The sequence below is a fragment of the Carassius carassius genome, chromosome 34 (genome assembly GCF_963082965.1).
Source record: "Carassius carassius chromosome 34, fCarCar2.1, whole genome shotgun sequence".
In the NCBI taxonomy this organism is placed as follows: domain Eukaryota; kingdom Metazoa; phylum Chordata; class Actinopteri; order Cypriniformes; family Cyprinidae; genus Carassius; species Carassius carassius.
The window spans coordinates 29,114,000-29,128,829 of record NC_081788.1 but is presented as its reverse complement, the minus strand read 5'-3'; the positions used below and the strand labels follow the sequence as shown (position 1 = coordinate 29,128,829).

The following is a 14,830-nucleotide window of genomic DNA, read 5'->3' as shown; positions in this document are numbered from 1 at the left end:
CCTATCAACAGCAACTCTAGTAATGACTACGCCTGTGTTTTTTGGCTGATGTCATGTAGGTTTTCACGTCATAGCAGATGCTTCTTTAAAGAAAAAGCATAATTTTCATGGTATTTTTCCGTCCTTCTCCCACTGAATCTCTTCTGTGTTTACCATCTTTTAATGTTTTCGACCATGCAAAACCTTCCATTGTTATTCGGCTATTTATATATGTTTTTATGAACAAAAGCTCTAAGCAAAACAAAGAGGGATGAATTTATGACACCACAGTAGTAAAAAGTGACCCAGTCTTGCGGCCACAGCATTGGTTTGTGCCGTCACAACACTTTCAGGCTCATCTTAAATTAGTAGCAAGTGCATCTTTGGTTTTTTTGGGAGGTTTTCCTCCTGTTATTGGTTTAGGGGTGAGTTTATTTGTGGCTGTATTCATGTCCAGTTGTTTATTGGAAACTGCTTATTGTATTAAGGCGTATTTGAAAACATGCAAACTATTATAAAGAAATATTATCCAGTTTTTGAAGGCTCTCCAGCGACAGTGGTTTCATTGTACCATCTTTGTCAGATATTTTTTAGTTTAAAGTGTTAGTTCACCCAAAAATTCAAATGAAGCCATCATTTTTCACCATGGGTGCAGTTGCATAAGTATTGTGTTATTAGTTATTTCAGATTTAAATGTTTTGTTTTTATCCAACTGACTTAAAAAAAATACTAAATTGTAAGATTAGCAAAAGCATTTTATGCAACTGTCCTTCTTTTTTTAATGGACAACAAAATGAACTTGCACTCATTCATATGATAGCAGTGAAATGCAACCAGCTTTAAACTTAAAAAAATCTCATGCAACTCATGTTGTATATTCCAAGCGTTCGAGGGGTATTACTTAGTGGAAATCCTGACCCTAGTCGGTAATCTTCTGTGCACAGCTTGTATTTGTTTCGGTAAGTAATCATGTTTACATCTTCATTCTGACTCATCTGACAACCGGAGATATTCAACTCGGGGAAGAAAGTACATAGATAGTTTTTGGGGAATTCTGGCCATTGTATTTCATGTTGCATTTTTAATAATCTTGATTTCACAAAAGTCCACTGGTGTGCTTTTATTAGATTTTATTTATTTCTAACTTGCATTTTTGTTATATATATATATATATATATATATATATATATATATATATATATATATATATATATATATATATATATATATATATATATAAGTTTAATTATATTTAGTTCAGGGAAACCCAATGTTTAAAATCCACGTTTTTTAATTTTATTTTATTTAGTAAATGCATGATGTTTCCTAAGTCACTGTGTAATTGTGGTAAACAATCACATTCTCAATATTGACCAAAATACTTTTGATTATGATTTTTTCATTAATTGAGCAGTCTTGCCATATCTTATATATATATATATATATATTTGATATAATAATTATATTATATTTTATATTTATAGACCAGTCTTTGGGTTCTTTCAGTGGAAAAAAGCACCATAGTACAGTAATGGTAACGTCACTGAATGATTTTCAAACACACACAATGGTATTTATATTGAAAGAACATATAGATTTTATAGCTCTTGACTTTTGAAGAATTCATCATCCAGCACAATCCAGAGGTGCTATATGCTAGGGCTGCAACTAACGATTATTTTGATAACTGATTAGTTGGACGATAACTGATAACTGATATAATTGTTCCGATTAATCGGTTTAAAACCGATTATTATTATTATTTATTTATTTTTATTTAACTTTTACTGACAAAAATCACACTATTCCACATTCTGCCCAAAGACCTTAAAACAGATGTGCCAACTGAATACTATGAAAAAATACAGTGCTTAACAATTTATTAGACCACCTAATAAATATTTTAGGAATCTGTCAAAAAATTTAATTCTAAAAATCTTATTGTAATTTTTGGACTGAATAAAAACACTATAAAGCACTTGACAATTTTTTCTGCCTTTCTTTCACAAATAACAGCTATAATTATATTATAGCATTAGAAATAGCTCAGTTCTGTCACTTAAAAGCTTATGCATACTGGAGGTCTAACCGATACAGAGCTAAAAAATTATTTTGGTAATTACCAATACTGTTAGTTAAGAGCAGCAGTGGCACAAAAATTACAAAATTGGTTAAAAACCTTACATACATTTTTTAAATAAATTTGTTAATCACTGTAGGCTATATAGTGAATATCAAGTGCATGTTGACTTTTAAATCTAAATATAAATGTTAAACAACATTTCGTCTGTTTAACGCTCTTTCAATAAAGATTTCAATTTAATGCAGACTGTCAGGACGGGCCTTCATGCAAAAATGCAAAGGCTCGCGTGAATTTGTGACATTTACCGATAAGGATATGACCGTTAACTTAGTTAACTTAAGTTTTTTGTTTCGAGATGCACACAAGTATCTGTAAAAGCGCCAGACAGGCAAGCCATTACAATAAAAAATAAAGATTTATCATGTTTTGAGCAGCTTAGATCGCGTACTTTTCCTGCAGGAGCTCATTCTGTTTCCTCCAATATTTGCAGATGCATTATGTCCATAGAAATGCGTTATTCAATGCTGTAATTTGATGCGACTGGCAGCAGTTATACGTGCACTGTAGGCAGACCCAACTAATCGATAATAAGAATCATTGTTGATTTTTTTCATTATCGATAATAATCTATTTTATTGATTAGTTGATGCAGCCCTACTACATTTAACCTATGCATTGTAAAAGAGTTAAATTGTGCACACAAACTGTCCCTGGAGCTGTTTAAAATGCATGCATATTTCACTGCATGTCACAGTGTGAGTGTTTCTGTGACGTTTCGGTGTGATCTGATGGATTGTTCCAGTTAACCAGGCTTCTGTGGTTGTGTGACGAGAGTAAGGGGTTCGGGGATGTGTTGGTTTTCTCAGATTTATAGCAGGCTGTCCCCAGACTTGGTCTGAGCCTTAAACCTGGCCTCAAAACACCATCTTGTAGAGCTCAGTGTATAAAGCCAAACCACAGCGATCACAAACACACACACACACACACACACACACACACAGATGTTTTTGGGGAACACACCCAGGCCAACTGAGTTTCTCGCACACATTCAGTGATCATCAACCTTTAATTAGGATGATATCAGTAGTGGGTCTCAGAAATGACCTTCAGTTCCTGCTGCTCATCTTTGTTGTGGAGGGAAATGAATCCCATCATGTTTTCCAGTGGATTTGACTGTACTGTACTGGCAACTGCTCAGAAATAAAACTGACGTCAAAACAGTACGCAGTTTGATTAAACTCACCAAGGCGCAGTGATTGTCAGAGCGTGATAGACTCTGACGTGTACACCATAACGTGTGCACATGCATTGATAACATACCATTAGTGATGAATCTTTTCCTTATTTTTTCAAACAAGGATCTTTCTCAGATTGAGATTCAGAGCACTGGTTTGGTCACCTTGAAACAAAAAGCAACACTACATAACATATTGTAATGATTTTCAATGAATGCATCTTTAATATGAGTGTTTTTTGACTTGAAAATGGAAGAATTTACTTATTTTCAGTTTAATGGGGTCATGAACTGAGAAATCAAATTTACCTTGATCTTTTGACATACAGGTCAATGTACTATAAAAACATCCTGTAAGTTTTAAAACTCAAAACTTTCTCGTTAGGCTAAAAACAGCTTTTATTAAAATTCAAGCTCAGAAAAAATGACTTGTTTTGGAATGTGCCACTTTATGACCTAATAGTGTGGCTAAGCCCCGCCTCCACAGGAGAAGAAAAAACCCCTGCTTCTACATCAGTGCCTGTTTAGCTCCGCCCACTGATACATGCATGTTAAAGGAGGAGAGGAAATACCAGAGAGATGCATACACAGTATCACTCCATCAGCAGAACCAAACAGATGTCACAAGATTACAAGACACTGTAGTGTAAGTTATGAAAACAGTCTTTGAACTGCTTTCCTTGTGATCCTATCACATCTAGATCACATCTAGATCAGACGCGTGTGCTGTTGCATCATGTCACGAATCCATTTCTCTTTCAGGTCATGACCCCTTTAAACAAGCATGCGAGTGCAGATACAATCTTATTCAAGATACAATTTGATGCAGTGCTACTTTTCAAGTCAATATTTTGCTTTAAGGAATGTTGAATATTTCAACAGAAAAAAAAATGTAAATGTTGAATGATGTTTTGCAGAAGATTGAGGCTAAAAAAAATTGCAAAAATGAAACGTTCACAATAACATTAATAAGATGCATTTAAAATTTCCTTTCAAAGTGCCCCTATTATGCCATTTTTAAGCTTCCTAATATTGTTTTGGGAGTCTCCTACAATAGGTTTAAATGCATGAAAGGACAAAAAATGCTTTCTTTTTTTCTCAAAATATGCATTTATCACTGAAGCAGTTCTGAGATTCAGTCTCTGTAAACCCCGCCTTTCCGTGAACCTATACTCTGCTCTGATTGGTCAGATGGCCCAGTCTGTTGTGGTTGGTCCACTGTGTTCAGCTCAAGTCGGAAACGATACCCCTATTTCCACAGTTCTGTATTTTGAACGCTCAATTGAAAATATAAACATCTATAATTTATCATATTTACTGGTTGTGATCAGTGGAGTCAGCTGAGCCAAATAAACCAGACACTGATTCATCTCTCAGGAGCAAGCGTTTGTGAATCCCACATTGAACTCCTCGAGATTATAGATGCAGTCATCAGTAAAATGATGGGAACACAAAAAAGATTGGGGTCGTACTGCTGCGATTCAGTTGAAAAAAAAAAAACAATTTCAACCACTGATGACTCGTTTCAGCTGTTCAGAGTCGATTCTTTCTTTTGTGAGGCAATACATTTATTTATTGTGCAGTTTTGGCTTTACAAATTAGCAGATCGTTTACATTCACTTTCACATTACACACTACCTGTGATGTGCTCTATTCGATGCTCTATTCAAGAGATGTAATGAAACGCCTCTCATGCAACTCACTCGTCTTTACTCGAGACCTAATATTTGTTATTACAGAAATTATGTAAATTATGTTTGCCTGTGAAGGTTAAACTGATCTGTTTATGTTCCTAGATGATAGTTTTAGGTGGAGTTGTCCTGTTATGGTGCCTGGAATTCATCTGGTTTTACTCCTCTTTGTCCTGAGCGTGTGTTTTATACGAGGGCCGGCCAGCCGTCTGAATATTACAAACACATTTTTAATAACATTATGTAAGCCACATTATGAGGGGCTTGTATGTGCATTGAGGTCTCTGTTGTTTGCACGTTATGATGAAACGTCTCTCTTCTCGCAGATTGAATCATATGAATGTGGTGGCAGCAAGAGACGTTCCAGAAGAGCTCCAGAAACTGGCCATAAATGACCTGCCATTGCTGGCCATGGAGTACTGCCAGGGAGGAGACCTACGCAAGGTGTGTGTTTCTGGGCATGCACTATGGTGATAGCATGGGGTTTTGGACATGAAGCATAGTGATAACATAGTATATGAATATTCAAATAATTTAGTTGTAGGGTTGTACGATTAATCAAAATAAATAAATGCACTGCATGTTTCAGAGTGAAGCGTGGCACTGTGTTCATTTACACACGAGCAGCTCATTATTCATAGCAACTCGGTTTAGTGAATTAGTAAATCCTTCTCTGTATCTGGTTGCATTTGGAAACACAGCATGCACCAACCATCTTCCCAAATTTGTAATAAAAAGCACTTATCAACAAAAGAGACGCTTCAGGGGCTCCCTAGGGAACTCCCTAATTTTGCAGTTGTAATGTAAAGTAATGCAATAATATTTTTTATTTATTTAATAATTGTTATATTTTTATTTAGTAAGTACTTTTTGTTATTATCATTTAATAGCCATATTGAAATAAACAGTTCAGCTTAAAAGCAGAATCTGCAAATGATTTGAACAAAATAAGAGGGAGCATAAAAATTGCATGATATTTTTTATTTAGTTCAGGGTTCCACAATATTATCTGAACAACATCAATAGTGAACTTTTAACCTGAATGGTGATTAGTTTCACTGTCACTGGATCGAATAAAAATCTCAAACATGACACACACACACACACACACACACACACACACACACACACACACACACACACACACACACACACACATATAAAACAGCAGTGATGGATTTTATTGTAGTTATTTTCAAAGCTTTCAGTATAAAAAGCTCTCATTATAAAAATAATTGTACATATCGGCAGAAATCCTGTATCATGCATCCCTAATATAACACTGTCCTGAATAAGCTATTTCCGATAACAGATGTTTACATATAGTCCACAAGACAAACAACAGCTGGGCGTAAACAAAAGTTTACATACCCATGATTCTTAATCATCTGTGTTGTTGTCTGAATGATCCACATAATAGTTGTGTTAATAATAGTTACACTCACTCAGTGTGAGGAAAATCATACAGTCGCTGCTGGAAAGGGCTCAAAGATGAAGGATATGCCAGAAAACCAAAAAAAATGCAGGATCTGAAGGATTTTTCTGAAGAACGACATTTTAACTGATCGGGACAAACAAGGGACTCATGAACCGCCTCGTGGATCATTGAGATAACAGAGCGCTAAATGAAAAATAGCATGCAATTTTTATGATTCCTCTTATGTTTTTGAAATTACTAACATTTTTGCAGAAAACAAGCAAAGCAAACCTGATTTTTATTTTTATTTTTTTTTTGCACATTTTACATTGCACTTGTAATCGTGTAGCTCTATTCACTTGCATGCTTTTATCAAAATAATCTGTATTTCCAGTATCTGAACCTGCTTGAGAACTGCTGTGGCATGAGAGAAACTGCTGTGCTGACACTGATTCAAGATATATGTGAGTCCACACACACCAGCCGATGGAAATCCAGTGTTATTCCCACAAATAACACAACCAGCTGTTCATAAGCACAGTTTTTCAGTCTCTGCTGAAGCTGAGTTTGTGTCGGATCTGGTCTTGTGAATGCCAGAATATAAACCGAGTCGAATATTTGACCTAGATTTGCTGGAGAGTATGAATCAGACCAAATCTGACTCACATTACCCAAAAGAAAGAGTCTGACATTACATGATGTTTTAGCCAGTAAAGTGGAAATTTTTGGTGTTTTGGTAAATCTGAGCACAGACATCATTGAGATCTCTTTTGAAACTCTAGGAGAGAAGTGTGATTTCTGGGGTCTTTTGTTTTTAGAGGAACACGCTCTGAGAAACAGGAACTTAGATGCCAGATATATTCTCATTTTTAGCATTCAAACATCTCATTTTGTGCTCCACTTAAGTTTCAGTCGTACTGTTTTGAGTCCGAGCATGAATGAACCATGTGACATTTCAAATGATCTTTATTCACTACAGTGTTATCATAGTAACATAATATTCTCACTTTGGGAGTCAGTGAGAGTCCTGGTTTTGATTTGAGAAAGGAATAATCCAGCCAAAAGTATAATTTCTGTCATTTACTCAGCCTTATGTTGATCCAAATCTGTATGGTTTTATTTCTTCTACAGAACAGAAAAGTCATAGTCTGTGGAAAAATACTTTTCCACAGAAGAAATCAAGTTTGAGTAAATTATGACAGAATGTTGTTTTTGGATGTACTGTCCCTTTAAAAGTAGAGTGTCCTAATTTTCTCATTGATAAAAACTTAATGTTTAATATGCAGTCACTATAAATGAATTCTAGTAGTTCCTAAAAAAGTGTAAATGCATTGGCGTATGTTGGTGCAAGACTTTGTTCTTGCACAAAAATGAGACACTTATTCATCTTTTGGAAACAAATCTTGCTTAAAAAATGACTTAAGCTGTTGATATTTTATATCTGGACATATGTTTGAGACACACTGAGGTTTTTTACCGCAACATTAACACACACACACACACACACTGAAATGTATGAGTTGTCTGAGCAGGTTGTATTTATTATGTCATTAAAATGTAAATATAACCAGTACATGAGCATTTAAGAAAGCCGTATTTGAGTTGTTAATTTAAAAATCTCTCTCTAGCCTCGGCACTGACGTACCTCCACGGGATGAGGATTATTCACAGAGACCTCAAACCAGAAAACATCGTCCTTCAACAGGGAGAAAAACGAGTGAGTGCAGAGACATTCTCTAATAAAAAAAAAATTGTCCTTTATTTTGCAGTAACTGTTTTCTAAAAGCATTTAGATGCCATTGTTTTTATACCTTTTATTGCTAAATTAAAAATGCATTTCTGCATCGTGCATGTTTTGGTGTTGTAGCTGGTTCATAAGATCATAGACCTGGGTTACGCTAAAGAGCTGGACCAGAGCAGCCTGTGCACATCGTTTGTTGGGACGCTGCAGTATTTGGTGGGTATCTGTGCAAAATGCAAGACTTCTCATTGTCACAGACTCTCGTCTATACTGATATAAAGAACTTTCTGTCTCTGTCTTCTCTCTTTAAGGCCCCTGAGCTGTTAGAGCAGCAGAAGTATACAGTGGCGGTGGATTACTGGAGTTTTGGGACGCTGGTGTTTGAGTGCATCACAGGATTCAGGCCTTTTCTACCAACCTGGCAACCCGTGCAATGGTGTTTACTCCCTCAGTTGTATTTTACATTTGATTGGACGTTTCTCGATTAGATTGGTGTTAAACTGCACGTGTAAACACCTAGTTTCCATACATGAAATTACAGCATTCCATACATTTTAAGAGCCGAATGTTTCTCATTTTGAAGCTTGGAATAACTAGTAAAATGTTACCCTGGAACACAAAACTTAAGTCTTAAGTCTCTGGGGTATATTTGTAGCAATAGCCAAAAAAAAACATTGTATGGGTCCAAATTATCGATTTTTCTTTTACGCCAAAAATCAAGATATTAAGTAAAGATCCATGTTCCATGAAGATATTTTGTTAACTTGCTACAGTAAATATATCAAAACTTCATTTTTGATCAGTAATATGCATCGCTAAGAATTCATTTGGACAACTTTAAAGATGATTTCCTCAATATTTAGATTTTTTTGCATCCTCAGATTCCAGATTTTCAAATATTTTTCTGATCCTAACGAACCACACATCAACTGAAAGCTCATTCATTCAGCTTTCACATGATTTATAAATCTCAATCTCGTAAAACTGACACTTAAGACTGGTTTTGTGGTCCAGCGTCACAAATTCTTTACAAAATATTCCATTCCAATTAATTTCTGTGACTTTTCCAGGTCTATAAACCACACGTTTAAAACAAGCCTTCCTTACACATCCCAATTTTCCAAAGACTGCGGGATTCCAAGTTCTTCAAAGAAAGCTTACTATCCCCATAAAAGTCAAATTGCCCTGGAAACATAGAGTTTTAGAGCATCTGGCTTCCTATCCTGCTAACTAAATAAAACAGGCTGAGAAAAAAGGTAAACTGTAACTGAGCTAGTCCGACATACAGATGTGAGGAAATGACATGATTTCTAAAATATTTTTCATAAGTCATGGCCTGACAGCTCGAGCCAGAGTTCTTATGCTCCATGCAGAAATAAAAAACCTCCATGAAACCCTATAGTTCTAATATTTCATGTTTGAGTAAAGATAATATTCCTGCTTCGACAGTTTGTTATTCCAGAGATTTCTGTACTATTGGCTGTGCTCCATAGCCTGAGAATGAGAAAGATCAAGGGTTTGTGCTTCGCTTGAACTTGCATCGCTCTCTTTCTCTTTCTCCTCAGGCACAGCAAGCTAAAACAGAAAAGAGTGGATGATATTGTGGTTTATGAGGATCTGACGGGAGAAGTTCGATTCTCCAAACACCTCCCGAACCCTCACAACCTAAACAAGTGAGTCTCGAGGCCACACGAACGAGTGGATCTGTCTTTGAGAATGAGGTTTTAAAACAATGTTTTTAAACGATGCACTCATTTCTGTTAAATGACATTATTTATAATGTGAAACGTAGAACGGGGCTTGATTTTATCCATCAGTATTTGTTTGGATCATGAAAGTGGGCTGTGATATTATTGGTTAAATTAATATGTCCCCTTCCAATTGGATTACAACAACCGAATATAAATATCATAGTTTAATGAATTTTATATCAGTAACATTTATTAACTAATAAGTAGTCACAATTATTTTTTATAGTGATTAATACAACACAGATTACTTCAAAACAACTGATAGGGATAAATAAGAAAAATGTTGTAATGTTTTTCAATTTCAGAAAATCATTTACATAATTTTTTGCATTTGTGTTTTTTTTTTTACTATTAGTAGTTTTATAAATCACAGCATCAGTTTCATCTATAAAGCAGATTTACAGTAGATGATGCTTAAAATTAAGTTAAATTAAGTTTTATAGCTAAGTCAATCATTTTTTACGAAATATTAAGTACCCTTGATGTACTATTATAGTTTTTGTTAATATATAATTTTTTTCTGTTTTCACTTTAATTTCAGTTATTTTTTATTGAATATATATTTTTACATTTTTTTTATTATTTAGTTTTAGTTATTTTAGTACTTATAATATAGTATTTATATAATATTTTTTACTTTTTAATAATAATATAATAATAATAATTATTATTTCTTTTTTTATATTCTATTTAATTTTAGCTAAAGTTTATTTTGTTTCAAGTAACAATGTTTTTATGGTTTTAGTTTTAGTCAGTTCTAATAATAACCCTTATATTAACCCATTCATCACAATGTAGCCCATGTGGTTCATCTAACTGTGTTTCAGACTGTTAGCGAGTGAACTTGAGAGCTGGTTACAGATGATGCTGAGATGGTCACCTAAAGAGCGAGGCAAATGTTTAATACAGCGCAGCAAAGACAGTCAGGACGGGGTCAAAGACTCAGAAGAGGACAGTAAAGAAAACAGTTCAGAGGCTGGCAAAGACTCTCCGAAAGCTTCCTGCTTCTGCTTCGATGAATTAAGCCGGATTCTGAATCTAAAGGTAGGCTGAATCTCTCTTCAGTCATAGTGTGGCGTGGAAACATGTCTGATGCGACCGTCTCTGTTTTCTCAGTTGGTCCACGTGCTCAACATGACCTCTGCTGAGATATTCACTTACTCGGTGCAGCCGCAGGAGGACGTGGCATCCCTGCAGGAGCGAATCACGCAGGACACTCGCATGCCTCCGGCCAATCAGGAGCTGCTGCTGGAGGCGGGGCTTGTGCTTGAGCCGCATAACAGCGTCACCCAGTGTGCAATCGATTATAGCGTGCGTTTGATGCAACGACAACTTTTTTTGATTTGAAGCTTATTTTATTGACTCTGTGTTTGTATCATCATGATTGTTTTGTGTTGTTTAGATGATGGACACTCGGCGGGCCAATGAGCCGCTGGTTTTCCTGTTTGACCGTTCGTGTTACAGCTACGAGCCTCAGTTTACGCCGCGCGTCCTGCCTGAGAACATCCGGTTCGTCCGTGAGTTACTGTCTAATTGCTAGATGTAAACGCTGAAGGAAAAACTCGGAAATGCGATATATAAACAGTCAGAATTCAGAGCAAGTCAGAGTTTACTTTTTACAATTCCAATTTTTTTGTTCAGAATCTGAAGCTTATTTCTACAACAGTGTTTTAGTGGGACGTTGGAAAAAAAAATTCTCGACTTTATTCTCGTAATATTTCGACATTATTTTCATAATATTTTTACTTTATTCTCATAGTAGGCCTATAACGACATTATTTTCTAAACATTTCGACTTTATTCTCGTAGTTTTTCGACATTATTCTCTAAACATTTCGACTTTATTCTCGTAGTTTTTCGACATTATTCTCTAAATATTTTGACTTTATTCTCATAGTTTTTCGACATTATACTCTAAACATTTCGACTTTATTCTCGTAGTTTTTCGACATTATTCTCTAAATATTTTGACTTTATTCTCATAGTTTTTCGACATTATTCTTAAAACATTTAGACTTTATTCTCGAAATATTTAAACTTTATTCTTGTAGTATTTTGACTTTATTCTCGTGGTATTTTGACTTTATTCTCGTAATATTTTGACTTTATTCTCGTAGTATTTTGACTTTATTCTCGAAACATTTCTACATTATTCTCGTAGTATTTTGACTTTATTCTCGAAACATTTCGATTTTATTCCTTTAGTATTTCGACTTTATTCTCGAAACATTTCGACTTTATTCTCGTGGTATTTTGACTTTATTCTCGTAATATTTCGACTTTATTCTCGTAGTATTTTGACTTTATTCTCGTAGTATTTTGACTTTATTCTCGAAACATTTCTACATTATTCTCGTAGTATTTTGACTTTATTCTCGAAACATTTCTACATTATTCTCGTAGTATTTTGACTTTATTCTCGAAACATTTCTACATTATTCTCGTAGTATTTTGACTTTATTCTCGAAACATTTCTACATTATTCTCGTAGTATTTTGACTTTATTCTCGAAACATTTCTACATTATTCTCGTAGTATTTTGACTTTATTCTCGAAACATTTCGATTTTATTCCTTTAGTATTTCGACTTTATTCTCGAAACATTTCGACTTTATTCTCGTGGTATTTTGACTTTATTCTCGTAATATTTCGACTTTATTCTCGTAGTATTTTGACTTTATTCTCGTAGTATTTTGACTTTATTCTCGAAACATTTCTACATTATTCTCGTAGTATTTTGACTTTATTCTCGAAACATTTCTACATTATTCTCGTAGTATTTTGACTTTATTCTCTAAACATTTCTACATTATTCTCGTAGTATTTTGACTTTATTCTCGTAATATTTTGATTTTATTCCTTTAGTATTTCGACTTTATTCTCGAAACATTTCGACTTTATTCTCGTAGTATTTTGACTTTATTCTCGTAGTATTTTGACTTTATTCTCGAAACATTTCTACATTATTCTCGTAGTATTTTGACTTTATTCTCGAAACATTTCTACATTATTCTCGTAGTATTTTGACTTTATTCTCGTAATATTTCGACTTTATTCTCGTAGTATTTTGACTTTATTCTCGTAGTATTTTGACTTTATTCTCGAAACATTTCGATTTTATTCCTTTAGTATTTCGACTTTATTTTCGAAACATTTCGACTTTATTCTCGTGGTATTTTGACTTTATTCTCGTAATATTTCGACTTTATTCTCGTAGTATTTTGACTTTATTCTCGTAGTATTTTGACTTTATTCTCGAAACATTTCTACATTATTCTCGTAGTATTTTGACTTTATTCTCGAAACATTTCTACATTATTCTCGTAGTATTTTGACTTTATTCTCTAAACATTTCTACATTATTCTCGTAGTATTTTGACTTTATTCTCGTAATATTTCGATTTTATTCCTTTAGTATTTCGACTTTATTCTCGAAACATTTCGACTTTATTCTCGTAGTATTTTGACTTTTTTCTCGTAGTATTTCGACTTTATTCTCGAAACATTTCTACATTATTCTCGTAGTATTTTGACTTTTTTCTCGTAGTATTTCGACTTTATTCTCGTAGTATTTCGACTTTATTCTCGAAACATTTCTACATTATTCTCGTAGTATTTTGATTTTATTCTCATAGTATTTCGATTTTATTCTCGAAACATTTCGACTTTATTCTCGTAGTATTTTGACTTTATTCTCGAAACATTTCTACATTATTCTCGTAGTATTTTGACTTTATTCTCGAAACATTTCTACATTATTCTCGTAGTATTTTGACTTTATTCTCGTAGTATTTCGACTTTATTCTTGTAGTATTTCGACTTTATTCTCGTGGTATTTTGACTTTATTCTCGTGGTATTTTGACTTTATTCTCATAATATTTCGACTTTATTCTCGTAGTATTTCGACTTTATTCTCGTGGTATTTTGACTTTATTCTCGTGGTATTTTGACTTTATTCTCGTAATATTTCGATTTTATTCTTGTGGTATTTTGACTTTATTCTCGTGGTATTTTGACTTTATTCTCGTAATATTTCGACTTTATTCTTGTGGTATTTTGACTTTATTCTCGTGGTATTTTGACTTTATTCTCGTGGTATATTGACTTTATTCTCGTAATATTTCGACTTTATTCTTGTGGTATTTTGACTTTATTCTTGTGGTATTTTGACTTTATTCTCGTAATATTTAGACTTTATTCTTGTGGTATTTTGACTTTATTCTCGTGGTATTTTGACTTTATTCTCGTAATATTTCGACTTTATTCTTGTGGTATTTTGACTTTATTCTCGTGGTATTTTGACTTTATTCTCGTAATATTTCGACTTTATTCTCATGGTATTTTGACTTTATTCTCGTGGTATTTTGACTTTATTCTCGTGGTATTTTGACTTTATTCTCGTAATATTTCGACTTTATTCTTGTGGTATTTTGACTTTATTCTCGGAATATTTCGATTTTATTCTCGTAGTATTTTGACTTTATTCTCGTAGTATTTCGACTTAATTCTCGTATTATTTTGACTTTATTCTCATAGTATTTCGAATTTATTCTTGTAGTATTTCGATTTTATTCTCAAAGTATTTTGACTTTATTCTCGTAGTATTTCGACTTTATTCTCGTAGTATTTCGACTTTATTCTCGTAATATTTCGATTTTATTCTTGTAGTATTTTGACTTTATTCTCGTAGTATTTCAACTTTATTCTCGTAGTATTTCGACTTTATTCTCATAGTATTTCGACTTTATTCTCGTAGTATTTCGACTTTATTCTCATAATATTTCGACTTTATTCTCGTAGTATTTCGACTTTATTCTCGTGGTATTTTGACTTTATTCTCGTGGTATTTTGACTTTATTCTCGTGGTATTTTGACTTTATTCTCGTGGTATTTTGACTTTATTCTCGAAACATTTCTACATTATTCTCGTAGT

At 33.7% G+C, this 14,830-nt stretch overlaps 1 protein-coding gene across 4 annotated transcripts in view; it reads left to right on the top strand.

Moving 5' to 3' along the window:
• Window positions 1-14,830, top strand: part of LOC132114985 (inhibitor of nuclear factor kappa-B kinase subunit beta-like) — a 31,799-nt gene that overhangs the window by 6,660 nt on the left and 10,309 nt on the right. For 2 of the 4 annotated variants that reach the window (XM_059523397.1, XM_059523399.1), the window contains 9 exons: window positions 5,314-5,431; window positions 6,799-6,868; window positions 8,033-8,121; window positions 8,272-8,361; window positions 8,457-8,581; window positions 9,711-9,818; window positions 10,724-10,940; window positions 11,013-11,207; window positions 11,299-11,413. In XM_059523397.1, the coding sequence (XP_059379380.1) occupies window positions 5,314-5,431; window positions 6,799-6,868; window positions 8,033-8,121; window positions 8,272-8,361; window positions 8,457-8,581; window positions 9,711-9,818; window positions 10,724-10,940; window positions 11,013-11,207; window positions 11,299-11,413 (1,127 nt within the window). Of the gene's footprint in view, window positions 1-5,313; window positions 5,432-6,798; window positions 6,869-8,032; window positions 8,122-8,271; window positions 8,362-8,456; window positions 8,582-9,710; window positions 9,819-10,723; window positions 10,941-11,012; window positions 11,208-11,298; window positions 11,414-14,830 lie in introns of those variants that run through there. The other 2 variants (XM_059523398.1, XM_059523400.1) reach the window with 2 other exon arrangements.